Here is a 16582-nt window from a genome sequence, read left to right as displayed (position 1 = left end):
TCGCTTCATTTAAAGATTTTCAGAGACTTTGAGACTGAAGATTTCGTTTTGTACTTGTTATGGTTTGAAGGAATTCTATAATAATAATAATAATAATAATAATAATAATAATAATAATAATAATAAATTTATTATTTATACCCCGCCCATCTGGCTGGGCTTCCCCAGCCACTCTGGGCGGCTTCCAACCAAATATTAAAATACAGTAATACTGTAGAATATAATACAATATAAATATAATACAATATAAAGGTTGTCTATTGTGTATGTACATGGTCATCGTGTTGCCTAGATATTGTCGATGCAGAAACAACACGCCAGGCCTGCGAGGCGGGACTTCTAGTTTATTGGCACAACTCTAGTAGGGGAAACAGAGGCACAAGCACTTCCTTCCTTGCTGGTTCATGTTACAGAGGTCCTCTGGTTCAGCACCTGACCTTCTGGCAGCAAATAGCCAGCTGCAAATTTATTACTTATACCCGACCCATCTGGCCAGGCCTCCCCAGCCACTCTGAGTGGCTTCCAACAGGATATTTTGTTGTTTAGTCGTCTTAGTCCTGTTCGACTCTCCATGACCCCATAAGCCAGAGCATGCCTTGGAAACACTCACTTTCTTCTCAAAGCTTCTCCATGGAGTTTCCTTGGCAAAATACTGGAGCGGTTTGCCAGTTCCTTCTCCAGGTGGATCACAGTTAGTCTAAACTCTTGGCTATGACTTGTCCGTCGTGGGTGGCCCTGCAGGGCATAGCTCATCGCTTCTCTGAGTTATTCAAGCACCTTCGCCACGACAAGGCAGTGATCCAGGACAGGATATTAGAAACACAATAAAAGATCAAACATTAAAAACTTCCCTGCACAGGACTGCCTTCAGATGTCTTCTAAAAGCCAGAGAGTTGTTTATTTCCTTGACATCTGAGGGGAGGGCGTTCCACAGGGCGGGCGCCACCACCGAGAAGGTCCTCTGCCTGGTTTGAGAGGTTTACAAATGGCGCAGGATGGCATCTTCTGTTGTTAACCCCCCCCCCAGCACTTGCTAGTTGGCAGTGAACTGTCTCTGAACTGTCTCTGACCACTGTCACAGTGGTCAGATCTGCCTACAGGTGAAATCTTTTTTTAAAAAAAATTAGAATGCATTCATTCAATAAGCTCATTTCCTCATGTTTAACCTCAGCGGTGTATTTTTCGGGTACCTATTTGTAAGTATTTTTTATTTATTCAGTTAGATAAAGAAGTCTTACAAACAAAAAAATACTTACAAAACTGTGTGAATTATTAAATAATATACAAATAGACCAAGAAATCAAAAGTAAGATTATGTTAAGGTGGGGACAAGATTTAGGTTATGAAATTGAATACAAAGATTGGGTTAAATTTTGGACAAAAAAAATATAAATTTTACAGCTTCTTATCAATTGAAAGAAAATTTCATGAAGATGCATCATAGATGGTATATGTCACCAGACAGGTTGGCAAAAATGAAAAAAACCGGGTGATAATAAGTGTTGGAGGTGTAATAGAATGATTAGAACCTTATACCATATGTGGTGGTCAAATTAAGAAATACTGGAATATGATACATGAGGAAATTAAAAAGCTAATAAAAACATCAGAGGAGTGCAACCAAAATGGTCAAAGGCCTGGAAACGATGCCTTATGAGGAACGGCTAAGGGAGCTGGGCATGTTTAGCCTGGAGAAGAGGAGGTTAAGGGGTGATATGATAGCCATGTTCAAATATAGAAAAGGATGTCATATAGAGAGGGAGAAAGGTTGTTTTCTGCTGCTCCAGAGAAGCGGACACGGAGCAATGGATCCAAACTACAAGAAAGAAGATTCCACCTAAACATTAGGAAGAACTTCCTGACAGTAAGAGCTGTTCGACAGTGGAATTTGCTGCCAAGGAGTGTGGTGGAGTCTCCTTCTTTGGTGGTCTTTAAACAGAGGCTTGACAACCATATGTCAGGAGTGCTCTGATGGTGTTTCCTGCTTGGCAGGGGGTTGGACTCCATGGCCCTTGTGGTCTCTTCCAACTCTAGGATTCTATGATTCTATCATATAATAAAAAGCAAATCACCACTTGCAAACTGTTTCGGATGCACGTCTCTGCTAGCCCTGTCTGGGCATCTTCTGCTCTCCCTGAGGGGGTCTCTGTTTCCTTCTCCCTATAGGTGCCTGAGGGATTTGGGCCAGTGCGCACCATTGCGGAGGGAAAGGGCGACTCGCTCTTTGTGGGCACCACCCGGAACTCAGTGCTCCATGGATCGTTGGCGACTGGCTTCTCCCTCCTAGTGCAGGTAATTAACATAATAATAATAATAATTTATTATTTATACCCCGCCCATCTGGCTGAGTTTCCCCAGCCACTCTGGGCAACTCCCAGTCAAATGTTAAAAACAACACAGCATTAAATATTAAAAACTTCCCTAAACAGGGCTGCCTTCAGATGTCTTTTAAAGATAGGATAGCTGCTTATTTCCTTGACATCTGAAGGGAGGGTGTTCCACAGGGCGGGCGCCACCACCGAGAAGGCCCTCTGCCTGGTTCCCTGTAACCTCACTTCTCGTAGGGAGGGAACCACCAGAAGGCCCTCAAAGGTGGATCTCAGTGTCCGGGCAGAAGGATGGGGGTGGAGACGCTCCTTCAGGTATACAGGTAAGGAAGAGGGCAGCTACTGCGCAGGTTTATGTCTGGATTCGAAGAGGTGTGGTGACTGGGATCACTGATGTACCACTGGGGTGACTGATAAGGGCCCCAAAGGAGCTCTGCCGGATTAGGCCAATGGCCCTTCTGAACCAGCGTCCTGTTCTCACAGTGGCCAACCAGGTGCCCCAAGGGGAAACCCGCAAGCCAGACCTGAGTGCGAGAGCAGGTCTCCTCTACTGTGCTATCCAGCAACTGGCGTTGCTCCCTCCAACTGTGGAGACCTTCATCAAGGAGCCTTCATCACGGCTAGTAGCCATCGATAGCCCTCTCCTCCTCCATTAATTTGTCTAATCTTCATTTAAAGCCATCCTTCTTGGTGGCCATCGCTGCCTCCTGTGGCAGGGAGTTCCATAGGAAAACATTTTCCAAGAAACAGATAAAAGTTCCTTTAAGTTTTAAAGAGGGTTCCAGAATTTTCTTTAGTGTGTGGGAGTGGCACTCGTGGCTTGATGGGTGTCAGCCGGAGGTGCAGATAAAGGGAGGAAGTTGCAGACTGCAATTTCAGCACGAGGAAAGCACACACACGCACGCTGAGTTTATACTGTGCTGGAGAGAGATATTTAATTTTTTAATTTAATTTAATTTATTATTTATACCCCGCCCATCTGACTGGGTCTCCCCAGCCACTCTGGGCGGCTTCCAAAAGCATATCAAAAACAATACAGCGCCAGACATTAAAAACTTCCCTAAACAGGGCCGTCCTTCAGCTGTCTTTTAAAAGTAAAATAGTTGTTTATTGCCTTGACATCTGCTGGGAGGGCGTTCCACAGGGCGGGCGCCACCACCGAGAAGGCCCTCTGCGCTGGACCTGTGTCTGGGCAGAATGATGGGGGTGGAGATGCTCCTTCAGGTATACAGGGCTGAGGCCGTTTAGGGCTTTAAAGGTCAGCACCAACACTTTGAATTGTGCTCGGAAACGTACTGGGAGCCAATGCAGATCTCTCAGGACCGGTGTTATGTGGTCTCGGCGGCCGCTCCCAGTCACCAGTCTAGCTGCCGCATTCTGGATTAGTTGTAGTTTCCGGGTCACCTTCAAAGGTAGCCCCACGTAGAGCGCATTGCAGTAGTCCAAGCGGGAGATAACCAGAGCATGCACCACTCTGGCAAGACAGACTGCGGGCAGGGAGGGTCTCATCCTGCGTACCAGATGGAGCTGGCAGACAGCTGCCCTGGACACAGAATGGACCTGCGCCTCCATGGACAGCTGTGAGTCCAAAATATAGAAGGCATGTAAATGGTTTGTATATATTTGTAATAAATGGTTGTGAAACCAGTCAAGTAATAAAGAAGCTCTTGACTGAGGAATTTGAGTAGGACTCCTGTTCTTGTTGTCTGCCTCCGGGGAAATACTCTGCTATAAACAGTGAGAAGTGGTTTTGCCGAGGTGGCGCTGTGGGTTAAACCACTGAGCCTCTTGAGCTTGCCGATCAGAAGGTCGGCGGTTTGAATCTCCACGACGGGGTGAGCTCCCATTGCTCAGTCCCTGCTCCTGCCAACCTAGCAGTTCAAAAGCACATCAAAGTGCAAGCAGATCAATAGGTACCACTCTGGCGGGAAGGTAAACGGCATTTCCGTGCGCTGCTCTGGTTCGCCAGAAGCGGCTTAGTCCTGCTGGCCACATGACCCGGAAGCTGTACGCCTGCTCCCTCGGCCAATAAAGCAAGATGAGCGCCGCAACCCCAGAGTCAGCCACAACTGGACCTAATGGTCAGGGGTCCCTTTACCTTTAAAGGCAAGGGAAAAGGGGTAAAGTCACTCATAAAAAGATCGCTATGGATCAGAACAGCAGCACAGAGAAATCTCCGTCTTCCCTTCCAGAGATCATACAACAATGGAGGGCAGGAGTCAGTTTTAGCGACACTAAGCAAAGGGAGCCAGAGATCGACTGTGATCTACCAAAACCTTGCAGGGATCTACCAGTAGATCACGACCGACCTGTTGGACATCCCTGCTCCAGAGTGATAAGAGAGGGAGAAAAGTTTCTCTCCACTTTCGCCATGCCGTGAATAATTGTACAAACTTGCACCTTGTCGCCTCTTACTCCAAACTATTAAAAAAAGTCCCAAATGCTGCAGTCTTCCTTAAACGGACGACCCATATTAGTTTTGCCTGCAGTGGGAGACCTGGGTGACCGTAGTCTTTTCTCTCTCTCTCCCTTTTCCCCAGGGACACACGGAAGAACTTTGGGGCCTGGCCACCCACCCGGCTTTGGACCAGTTCCTGACCTGCGGGCAAGACAAGCAGGTTCACCTGTGGAGCGTGGCCACCCACCAGCCCCTGTGGAGCAAGGGGATCGAGGTGGGTTCTTGTGCCGGGTGGGGGGCAGAGGGGAGGACTGGGTTGGGCATTCCGTGGGGGGTTCTATGTGAGGCTGAGGATGGGGGGGGGTCTTGTCCTCTGGGCAGCCCAGGACCTCCAGACACACTGCCCAGGCTTGCGCCCCAGGGAGATCACTTGGGTGATGCCAATGCTGTTCCGTGGGATCCCTCCCTCCCCAATTCCCTGGTGACATAAAATGGTTCCCATGCTTAGTGCTATACATCCCATAATTGCACTTCCTTTCTCTGTCTCCTGCAGGACGCGGCTCGCTCGGCTGGATTCCATCCCAGCGGCTCTGTTCTAGTGGTGGGCACCGTAACTGGCAGGTAATTATTATTATTTACAGTGGTACCTCGGGGTTACAGATGCTTCAGGTTACAGACTCCGCTAACCCAGAAATAAGACCTCAGGTTAAGAACTTTGCTTCAGGATGAGAACAGAAATTGTGCTCCGGCAGCGCAGCGGCAGCAGGAGGCCCCATTAGCTAAAGTGGTACCTCAGGTTAAGAACAGTTTCAGCTTAAGAACGAACCTCCAGAACAAATTACCGTAAGTTCTTAACCCGAGGTACCACTGTATTGGACGCAGGTGGCGCTATGGGTTAAATCTCAGAGCCTAGGACTTGCTGATCAGAAGGTCGCCGGTTCGAATCCCCGCGATGGGGTGAGCTTCCGTTGCTCAGTCCCTGCTCCTGCCCACCTAGCAGTTCGAAAGCACATCAAAGTGCAAGTAGATAAATAGGTACCACTCCGGCAGGAAGGTAAATGGCATTTCCGTGTGCTGCTCTGGTTCACCAGAAGCGGCTTAGTCCTGCTGGCCACATGACCCGGAAGCTGTACGCCGGCTCCCTCAGCCAGTAAAGTGAGATGAGCACCGCAACCCCAGAGTCGGTCACAACTGGACCTAATGGTCAGGGGTCCCTTTACCTTTACCTTTACCACTGTATTAGATTTGCAAACCTGCCTTATACCCACATGTCTCAAGGTGGTTCACAGGATAAAATCGCAATACAAAAATACATATTAAAAATGAAAGCAAGAACAACCCAGTAACTACCCCCCCACCCACATTTTGAAAGGGTATCGCATGCCAATCAGCCCAAGACCTGGTTGAATAGGAACATTTTCGCCTGGCGCCTAAAGGTGTACAATGAAGGCGCCAGGCGAACCTCCCCAGGGAAAGTGTTCCACAAGCCACTTCAGAAAAGGCCCTGTTCTCGTCTTGCCACCCTCTGGACCTGAAGTGGAGGGGGCACGTGAAGTAGAAGGGCCTCAGAGGAGGAACGCAGAGTCCAGGACAGTTCGTATGGAAAGAGGCGGTCCTTGAGGTGTTGCGGTCCTGAGCCATTTAAGGTCAGAACCAGCACTTTGAGCTGGGCCTGGAAACTTCTAAGCCCTAAACGGCCTCAAAAGCCCAGTATACCTGAAAGAGCATCTCCACTCCCATCGTTCTGCCTGGACACTGAGATCCAGCTCCGAGGGCCTTCTGTCGGTTCCCTCACTACGAGAAGTGAGGTTACAGGGAACCAGGCAGAGGGCCTTCTCTGTGGTGGCGCCCGCCCTGTGGAACGCCCTCCCTTCAGATGTCAAGGAAATAAACAACTGTCTGACTTTTAGAAGACATCTGAAGGCAGCCCTGTTCAGGGAAGCTTTTAATATTTGATGAATAATTGTAGAGTCATACCTCATGTTACGTTTGCTTCAGGTTGAGCGTTTTCATGTTGCGTCCCACGGTGACCCGGAAGTACCGGAAAGGGTTACTTCTGGGTTTCGCCGCTCACGCATGTGCAGATGCGCAAAATGACGTCATGCGCAGAAGCGGCGAATCGCGACACGCGCACATGCAGGCGCAGGTTGCAAATGGGCCTCTGGAACAGATCCCTTTTGCAACCAGAGGTACCACTGTATTTTAATATTTTGCTGGAAGCTGCCCAAATGGGCGGGGTATAAAGTAATTATGATTAATATTATTAATTGGAGCTTCTGGACCCACAACTTACCGTATTTTTCGCCCTATAGGACGCACTTTTTCCCCTCCAAAAATGAAAGGGAAATCTGGGTGCGTCCTATGGGGCGAATGCAGGCTTTCGCTGAAGCTTGGAGAAAGCTTGGAGGAAGACATCCGCAGCCTAGGCAGCCCTGTGGGAGGTCCCGCAGGGCTCCCCATGCTGCGGATAGCAGCCTGCCGCCCGGCGGGCAGGGCACCCTGAAGCAGGGCACCCCTCGCGCCGGGCAGACATCGGCCAGCCCCACAAGCTCGGGGGACAGCAGGGAGGCGCAGCGCCGCCATCCCGCTGTTCCTCGACCTGGTTCGGTTTCCCCACATTCGGTTCCCCCCCAAAAACTAGGTGCGTCCTATGGGACGGAGCGTCCTATGGGACGAAAAATACGGTAGATACTGGAGGCAGGGAAGGTGAAGAAATCCAACTTCCGGCGCTGTTCTCTGCTTTGATCCCGGCATCTTCAGCTGCTCTGACATCCTGGAAAACTTCCCCCTCCCCTCTCTGCTTCAATTCAGGTGGCTGGTGCTGGACACGGAGACCCGAGATCTGGTGACCATTCACACGGATGGAGGGGAGCCCATTTCTGTGGTCAGCTTCTCCCCAGGTAGGAGATGGGGGGGGAGGGAGGGGTACGGAGGGAGGAGCCAAGAGGTGGGTTTGGAAGGAAGGTTGCGGCAGAATCCTACCGGGATCTGTTGGTTTGTCTTTGGGTTTAGCTGCTGCTGCTGTTGTTGTCGAATTGTGATGTCCGCAAGTAGCATTTTTTCCGCCTGGGAAAGGCAAGCAGAGCATTCGCTGTTAAGATAGGAGGGCTTGTCCTCTTGGTTCATTCTTCCATTCTTGATGGAAGGAGTGTAAAGAGCTTTGGATCAGACCAAAGATTTGGCTAGTTGGCCGGTGGGAGAGGGCGTCCAGTCTCCCAGTGACCAGCCGAATGCCTATGGGAGCCCACAAGCAGAACATGAATTCAATTGCGCTCTCTCCCTCCTGTGATTCCCAGCAAATTGTTATTATTATTATTAATTGAATTTATATTCAGCCCTATACCCAGGTGTCTCAGGGCGGCTCACAGAATAAAATCAAGATATAAAACCACAAAATACCTAATAGAAATAAAAACCATGTGATAGCCCGTCCCCCCAAAAAAACACATTTTAAAAGGGCATAGGATGTCAATCAGATCAGCCAAAGGCCTGGTTAAAAAGGAATGCTTTTGCCTGGCGCCTAAAGGTGTATAATGAAGGCGCCAAGCGAACTTCCCTGAGGAGAGCATTCTACAGATGGGGAGCCGCTGCAGAAAAGGCCCCGTTCTCATGTTGCCACCCTCCGGACCTCTCCCGGAGGAGGCACACAAAGGAGGGCCTCAGAAGATGATCTCAGGGTCTGGGTTGGTTCATATGGAACGAGGCGGTCCTTGAGGTATTGCGGTCCTGAGCCGTTTAAGGCTTTATAGGTCGAAACCAGCCCTTTGAATTGGGCCCAGAAGTTAACTGGTGTAATATGCTCATACCGTCTTGAGCAACCTGGCCGCTGAATTCTGCACCAGCTGAAGTTTCCGAACTGTCTTCAGAGGCAGCCCTACTTATAATACGATGGGATTTGGAGGGACACTGAATCCCAGAGATATGTTGTTGCACTGTTCAATATTTTTTTAACAACGCTTATGCAATTTCCTATTTTTTTTATTTTTTTTTGCCGGGTTGGGAATATTCTCTGGGACCTTTTCAGTGGAAAGCAATGTTCAAATATTACAAAAAAAACCTAAGCCTATTGGAACTGACTCCTTCGGAAGGTGGTGGACTCTCCTTCCTTGCAGGTTTTTAAATATAGGTTGGATGTCTGTCCGTCACGGATGCTTCAGCTGAGATTCCTGCATCGCAGGGGGTTGGACTAGATGACCCTCGGGGTCCCTTCCAACTCTACAACTCTCTGATTCTAAGTGTGCACTGGAGACTAAAAATGCTGAGCTGCATTGAGACCCCCATTTTGCCTTCCAGTGTCTGCCCACCCCTCCAGTCCCCTGACTCTTGCTTTTGTGCTTTGCAGATGGCAAATACCTGGCCCTGGGCTCCCACGACAACTTTGTCTACATCTACCTGGTTTCTGAGGGTGGCAGGAAGTATGGGCGCGTCGGCAAGTGTTCGGTGAGTGGAGGCAGAACCAAAGACAGAACTGCATTCTGCCCAGAAAGATTTCCTTCCTTCCTTCCTTCCTTCCTTCCTTCCTTCCTTCCTTCCTTCCTTCCTTCCTCCCTCCTTGACTTCCTTTCACCCAAAGGTTGTTGTTGTTGTTTAGTCGTTTAGTCGTGTCCACCTCTTCGTGACCCCCTGGACCAGAGCACGCCAGGCACTCCTGTCTTCCACTGCCTCCCGCAGTTTGGTCAAACTCATGCTGGTAACTTCGAGAACACTGTCCCACCATCTCGTCCTCTGTCGTCCCCTTCTCCTTGTGCCCTCCATCTTTCCCAACATCAGGGTCTTTTCCAGGGAGTCTTCTCTTCTCCTGAGGTGGCCAAAGTCTTGGAGCCTTAGCTTCAGGATCTGTCCTTCCAGTGAGCACTCAGGGCTGATTTCCTTCAGAATGGAGAGGTTTGATCTTCTTGCAGTCCATGGGACTCTCCAGAGTCTCCTCCAGCACCAGAATTCAAAAGCATCAATTCTTTGGCGACCAGCCTTCTTTATGGTCCAGCTCTCACTTCCATACATCACTACTGGGAAAACCATAGCTTTATATCGAGGGCACCAGTTTGACAAAGGCTGCCATATTAAGGTAGCGAAACACTGTAATATTGCAAGTGGGCAGCAGAGGGAGCTGCTTTGTCAGATATAGGGGTCCAGCCAGCCATGCATAAATAAATGATGGGTATGTCTTTTAATATATATATATATATATATCCTTTTAAAAAATGGAGAATGGTTTGTGGCGCTTCCCTCCTCTGGGCAGGTACGGCTGTCCACAACAGCCTGATTTCCTGGGCTTTTTTTGACTTGGCCCCAGGAGATGCTGAACCACATGAGCCTCTGGCCATGCGCAGAGTGTCCACCTCATCTGGGCACAGCGAGGAGATTAGCAGGGCACACAGTGGCCGTGAGTGCCAGGGTCCTTTGCCTTGAATGGAAATAAAACACTCTGGGCTCGGTTGGTTAGAGTGTGGGGCTGATAGTGCCAACGTCGCAGGTTTGATCCCTTGATGGGACAACTGCATAATCTAGCATTGCAGGCGGGTTGGACTAGATGATCCTCAGGGTCCCTTCCAAGTCAATGATTCTGTGGTTTCTAAGGGGTTGTAGAGCATCAAACAATAATAATAACAATAATTAATAATAATAATATTTTTTTATTTATACCCCGCCCTTCCTGGTTCAAAAACCGGGTCCAGGGCGGCTTATTTTAAAACACTTAATTATAAAAGCAGCATAAAATACTGAATAACAATAAAAATCAAAAATCAATTAGATGATCCCTAGGGCTAGCTGGCTGAATTGGTCCTACTTGGGCCAGCGAGGAGGCCAGGGGAGAATGAGCTGTGGGGTCTCAGAGCGGGTGATCTTCATAACAGGGGAGGGGGAGGGAAGAGAAGGGAAATAAAAGATCAGGCTGAATTCAAATTAAAGCCTAGGTGGAATAGCTCTGTCTTACAGGCCCAGCGGAAGGAGGTTAAATCCTGCAGGGCCCTGCTCTCCTGGGACAGAGCATTCCACCAGGTCGGAGCCATCACTGAGAAGGCCCTGGCCCTGGTGGAGGATAGTCTGACTTCCTTAGGGCCTGGGACCTCTAAACTATGGTTATTCATGGACCTTGAGGTCCTCTGCGAGTCAGACCAGGAGAGGCGGTCCCGTAAATATGAGGGCCCTAAGCCACAAAGGGCTTTAAAGGTCAAGACGGGCATCTTGAACCTGACCCTATACTCCACCTGGAGCCAGTGCGACTGGTAAAGCACTGGGTGAATATGCTTTCTTGGCAGGGACCCCGTGAGGAGCCTCGGGGTTATGTGTGTAACAGGAAGTGTTCCCCTTGCAGGTGTGTGTGTGTGTCTGTCAATCAATCAATCAATCAATCAATCAATCAATCTAAAATCTCCCCTTTGCTCTAGGGCCACTCCAGTTTCATCACCCATCTGGACTGGGCCTTTGACAGCAGCTGTTTGGTCACCAATTCTGGCGATTACGAAATCCTGTACTGTGAGTATAGAGTTTGGGTTCTTGTTCTTAGCGCCACCTTTGCGCTGGGAGTGGGACTAGGAGGCGTCCTCCTTATCAAACCATCTCCTCCTTTAGAGTCTGTTTCCACAATCTGAGATCTCTGCAGAAGGAACAGCCCAGGTTCTGATGGCATTACGTGCTTTACATTTTCTTGTCTGTGTCTCCTTCCTCCTCCTCCTCCCTCCCTACAGGGGACCCCTCCACCTGCCGCCAGATCACCAGCGCTGAGGCCGTCCGCAACATGGACTGGGCCACGGCCACCTGCGTCCTGGGCTTTGGGGTCTTTGGTGAGTGTCTCCTGGCTGGGCGGGTGGTGTGAGCAAGAAATATAATAATAATAATAATAATTTATTTTTTATACCCTGCCCATCTGGCTGGGCTTCCCCAGCCACTCTGGGCAGCTTCCAATAAAATATTAAAATGCAGTAATGCATCAAACATTAAAAGCTTCCCTAAACAGGGCTGCATTCAGAAAGGCTCTGCGGGGCTCCCAAAACCAAGGCACACACTTCATCCTTTAACCCCCTCAGACAGGATGATGCCCTTGGCTCCGCCCAGAAGCACAAATGGAAGAAATAATAACAACAATAATTATTTATATTCCACCCCTCTGGCTGGCCAGGGGTGGTGGTCAGGGCTCTCCAACTTCCTCTTCTTAATAAATGATTTCTTTTATTTTCAAACAGTGAAAATGTCGGCAAGCAACCCCCTGGTTACCGCTAAACCAGGCAGAATAGGATATGGCAAATACCCCTTACAGACCGCCCCCTCCCCACTCCTGCCAGTCCTTTCAGCCATGCGGGTGGTTGGCCCAGCAAGCAACAGAGGGTTTTCGTTTGGGCATTGCAGATTACGATGCACAAAACGGGAAAACGGGATGGGTTGGCGGGATGTTACAACTTCTTTCTCCTGAATAATAATAATAATAATAATAATAATAATAATAATAATTTTATTTATATCCCACCCTCCCCAGCCAAAGCCGGGCTCAGAGTGGCTAACAACAATAAAAGTAACACAGCATTCTAAAATCAATTCATTCTAAAATCAATTCAAAATCAAATTAATGGCAACCATTGGGCTAGAGTTCTGTGAGGATTACCAAAGGAGGGGGTCAGACTGTGCCTTGGCCAAAGGCCTGGCGGAACAGCTCTGTCTTGCAGGCCCTGCGGAAAGATGTCAAGTCCCGCAGGGCCCTAGTCTCTTGTGACAGACCGTTCCACCAGATTGGGGCCACTGCCGAAAAAGCCCTGACTCTGGTTAAGGCCAGCCTAACCTCCTTGTGGCCTGGGATCCTCAGGGTGCTATTATTTGCAGACCTTAAGGTCCGCCCTGGGACATACCAGGAGAGGCGGTCCCGTAGGTACGAGGGTCCTAGGCAGTATAGGGCTTTAAAGGGAAGCTTTTTAATGTTTGATGTTTCGCTTTCTTTCTATATATGTTGGAAGCCGCCCAGAGTGGCTGGCGCAACCCAGTCAGATGGGCGGCGTACAAATAAGAAAATTATTACAGTCGTACCTTGGTTGTCGAACGCCTTGCGACTCAGATGTTTGGGCTCCCAAACGCCGCAAACCCGGAAGTGAGTGTTCCAGTTTGCGAACGTTCTTTGGAACGTCCGACGGGGCTTCCATGACTTCTGATCGGCTGCTGGAGTTTCCGGCAGCTGATCAGAAGCTGCAATTTGGTTTCTGAACATTTTGGAAGTCAAACAGACTTCCAGAATGGATTCGCTTCTACTTCTAAGGTTGTTGTTGTTTAGTCGTTTAGTCGTGTCCGACTCTTCGTGACCCCCTGGACCAGAGCACGCCAGGCACTCCTGTCTTCCACTGCCTCCCACAGTTTGGTCAAACTCATGCTGGTAGCTTTGAGAACACTGTCCCACCATCTCGTCCTCTGCCGTCCCCTTCTCCTTGTGCCCTCCATCTTTCCCAACATCAGCGACTTTTCCAGGGAGTTTGTCCATGGAGTTTTCTTGGCAGGGATACTGGAGTGGCTTGCCGGTTCCTGCTCCAGGTGGATCACGTTTAGTCAAAACTCTCCACTATGACCTGTCCATCTTGGGTGGCCCTGCACGGCATAGCTCATAGCGTCTCTGAGTTACTCAAGCCCCTTCGCCACGGCAAGGCAGGGATCCGTGAAGGGGACTTCCAAGGCACGACTGTGTTATGATTACTGTTATTTCCGCTGCTGATTTTTTCTCTGCCCTGTTAGGGATCTGGCCCGAGGGTGCGGATGGCACCGACATCAACGCCGTCTGCCGCTCCCACGACGGGAAGCTCCTGGCGTCTGCCGACGACTTCGGCAAAGTGCACTTGTTCTCCTACCCTTGCTGTCAGCCGCGGGTGAGCCTCCCGCCCCACCTCCCCAGGGTCTCTTACCCTCTCGTCTTGCCCCGATCCTTTCCTACTGCTCTCCTTCTAAGTAACCTGAAAGTGGGCAAGGGGCGTCCTGAGACTTCTCCGCCAACCTCTCTTGGCTCATCTCTTTCCCAGTTGCTTGCGGCATCCGCCACTCAACCCCATTCCCCCCCGGTTTCCGCAGTGCCTGCGTGTCTGGGTTGCCCCCCTTCCTAGCCCAGTGGTTCTCAAAAAGATTTCTCTGGTCCACACCTTCAGAATAAAAATTTGCTCGCAGCACACCGATTTTTTAAATATAAGAAATACCGTACGTTGGAGGACAAAAAGAAACAACTCGTTGAATTATAACATAGAGCACGACTGCTTTATAATGTTATCACGGGACACACAGCAAATAGAGAAGCGTGCAGCTACCTAAGAACGTGAATATTTCCCCAAATACAATTATAAACAAGCCTATATGTACCTTAAGTATGTAGGCAAACTCAAGGGGAAGTATGAGCTCACTTTTGCTGGGTGATCTCATTTATAGGATGAGATTGTCCTCAGTGTCACTCGATGCTCTTGCTCTCGTTTTGAAAAGACAGCTATCCATATTCTGCAGAGGAAAAAGAAACTATACTGTATTACACTGAAATGTTTAAATGTTTATTTATCTTGCAATCTCATCCCCACTTGCCATCCTCGGAGTTACAAGCTTGGTGGATCAGGGGAACGCTGTGGACATAGTGTATCTTGATTTCGGGAAGGCTTTTGACAAGCGGGGCGGCCGGCCTTTGTGTATAGGGTTTCTCCTGCCCTCTCCTGAGACCCCTTTCCTCTCTATTCCTCCAGGCCCCCAGCCACACGTACAACGGCCACAGCAGCCACGTCACCAACATTGCCTTCCTCCACGACGACAGCCTGCTGCTCTCCACCGGTGGGACCGACACCAGCATCCTCCAGTGGCGACTCGTTTAGGGGAAGGGCAGGGCGGGGGGCAAGCGGGGCTTTCCCCCTCCCAGGGGGAGGGAACGGGGCAACGAGTAGGGTTGGGGGTGGGGGTGGATCCTATTAAACACTTTTTGAGGTTGGGAGTGACAGCAATGTGGGGGGTGGGATTGTGGAAAGAGGAAGATTTAAAGAGAGGATACGGCGGAGCTATATTTTACAGACATCTCTATATGAATAATGATAATATATATCCAGATCTATCTCTATATATCTATATTTAAAGGCTGAAGGTTGCACAGGCTGAGAATGTGACGGTGTTGGGGGGGGGGGCTTATTCCCAAATTGTGAGGCTGCCCCTGCTCCGCTCCTTAAAGAAATCACGAGAGGGAGAAGCTGCCGCCTGCAGATTTCCCTCTCCTCCCCAGACGCTTGCACTATGGATGTCAAGCAGTTTGAGACCTCCTTTGACCGGCGAGGCTTTTGATTCCTGCTCCCCCAATCTCCCCCATTCCCTATCCCACCCAGAGCTTTGCAAAGAGGCATTGAGTGAGGGAACCAAGAGTCCTTTTTTCGCTTTTCCGGACATCCTTCCCCCCCGTCCATGAATTTGCTCATCTTTCTTTGAAGCCACCTGTATCCCTCCGTCACATTCCCCGAATCGGTGCTTTGGAGAAGGGCTTTCTCTTGCCTGCCCTGGGTTTCCTGCCGGTCCGTTTTCATGCAAAATGGGCCTTGCCCCCCCCCCACTTTATGCGTGCAGCCATGAATTAAGACGGCTGCCCTTTCGCGCCACGGCATCGGACTTGGCCAGGCTTCCCTAACTGGCTGGGGGATGGTGGGAAATTGTATATTCCTAAACTGACGGAGGGCGCCAGGTTGGAGATGGGTGAATAGCAATATTGGGAGCAGAGGAATCCCTTGTCGCTGTCTGAATTAGAGGAAAAGGAGAGGCGTCTTGGGGAGCTAAGTCTGAGGGCATGGGGACAACATAATCTCCTTTTTTTAAAACTCCCAACAGAGTCACATTTTCAGACCAGGTTGGCGGTATTTTGCACTGGACATATTGATGGTTTGGGGACGGGGGGGTGGCACGCGTTTTTGGCAATTTCAGGCCCCGCCGAGGAGCAGGAAGGTGGAAGGGGAGGGGCAAAGCATGTCTGTCTGTCTGTCTTCTGTATTTTCCAAAGAAAATGTGGCAGAGCTTAGAAAGCTGTTTAATAAGAATACGACAATAAAAAGAGACCTAACAACGCACACACACACACACACACGCCTTCCTGTGTGTAAATGTCATTGTCAGGGGCAACTCCTGAACCTTAAACAGACCTCACAGGGTGAGCCTAAACAAGCAGTGCTTTTCCGAGGTCAGGTATGCGGTCGAATGCGCTCGCGGCGAATTTGTTTGCCCAATGAATGTCACGCTGCCTGGAGCAAAAGGAGCCTGGGGTAGCTCAGATGGTGACAGCATGGCGCAGGTTGGATCGCCGTATGGGACAGCTGCATGTTCCTACCTTGCAGGGGGTGGGTTGGGATGGATGACCTCGGGGTGCCCCTTCCATGATTCCATCACCCCCTGCTTGGGGCTTTTTAACGTGCGGCCTCTTTGCTCGGAGGAAGAGAAGCGGTCCCAGAGCTAAGCCCCTTGAGCATCGTCTGGGGTTGGGGCCAGAGGATTTTGGAAAGCCCTTCTATAGAAAAGCCAAACATCCACCCTCCCCTGTGTTGCTGGCTGATGAGTCCCAGGGTGCAGTGAAGCCTCGCCAGCTCCTCCTCATGATCTGCTGCTGCTACTGGATTAGTTTCTCTCATCTTTGCTGCTCTCTCTCAAAAAATTACAGAGGATTTAAGAAAGCAGGCAGGGAAGGGAGAGCGGTGGGTGGGGGGCGAGCTCATCTAGGATTATGTAATTCAGCGATCAGGCGACACAGGACTTTCTCTCTTTTTTTGCGCGATTGTAAAGATGAGACCAGAAACTAGCTGGAATTCCAGCTGAAGAAATCACACCTGGGGTTGGAATGTGACTACCGGTCTCTTTTCAATAGCAGAAGAGCACCCGCTGGATCAGGCCC

General features: G+C 49.8%; 1 protein-coding gene across 5 annotated transcripts in view; it reads left to right on the top strand.

Moving 5' to 3' along the window:
* EML2 (EMAP like 2) overlaps positions 1 to 15779 on the top strand; it is a 49098-nt gene extending 33319 nt beyond the window's left edge. For all 5 annotated transcript variants that reach the window (XM_028741900.2, XM_077932396.1, XM_028741899.2 and 2 more), the window contains 9 exons: positions 2167 to 2292; positions 4868 to 4999; positions 5279 to 5346; positions 7537 to 7625; positions 9068 to 9165; positions 11115 to 11202; positions 11415 to 11510; positions 13435 to 13565; positions 14415 to 15779. In XM_028741900.2, coding sequence (XP_028597733.2) covers positions 2167 to 2292; positions 4868 to 4999; positions 5279 to 5346; positions 7537 to 7625; positions 9068 to 9165; positions 11115 to 11202; positions 11415 to 11510; positions 13435 to 13565; positions 14415 to 14540 — 954 coding nt within the window. In that variant the 3' untranslated portion in view covers positions 14541 to 15779. The remainder of the gene's footprint in view (positions 1 to 2166; positions 2293 to 4867; positions 5000 to 5278; positions 5347 to 7536; positions 7626 to 9067; positions 9166 to 11114; positions 11203 to 11414; positions 11511 to 13434; positions 13566 to 14414) is intronic.
* Positions 15780 to 16582: the final 803 nt, after the last annotated feature.

Source organism: Podarcis muralis, chromosome 7, assembly GCF_964188315.1.
Source record: "Podarcis muralis chromosome 7, rPodMur119.hap1.1, whole genome shotgun sequence".
NCBI lineage: Eukaryota > Metazoa > Chordata > Lepidosauria > Squamata > Lacertidae > Podarcis > Podarcis muralis.
Note: the sequence above shows the minus strand (reverse complement) of the source record. Positions and strands in the feature narration are given on the sequence as shown.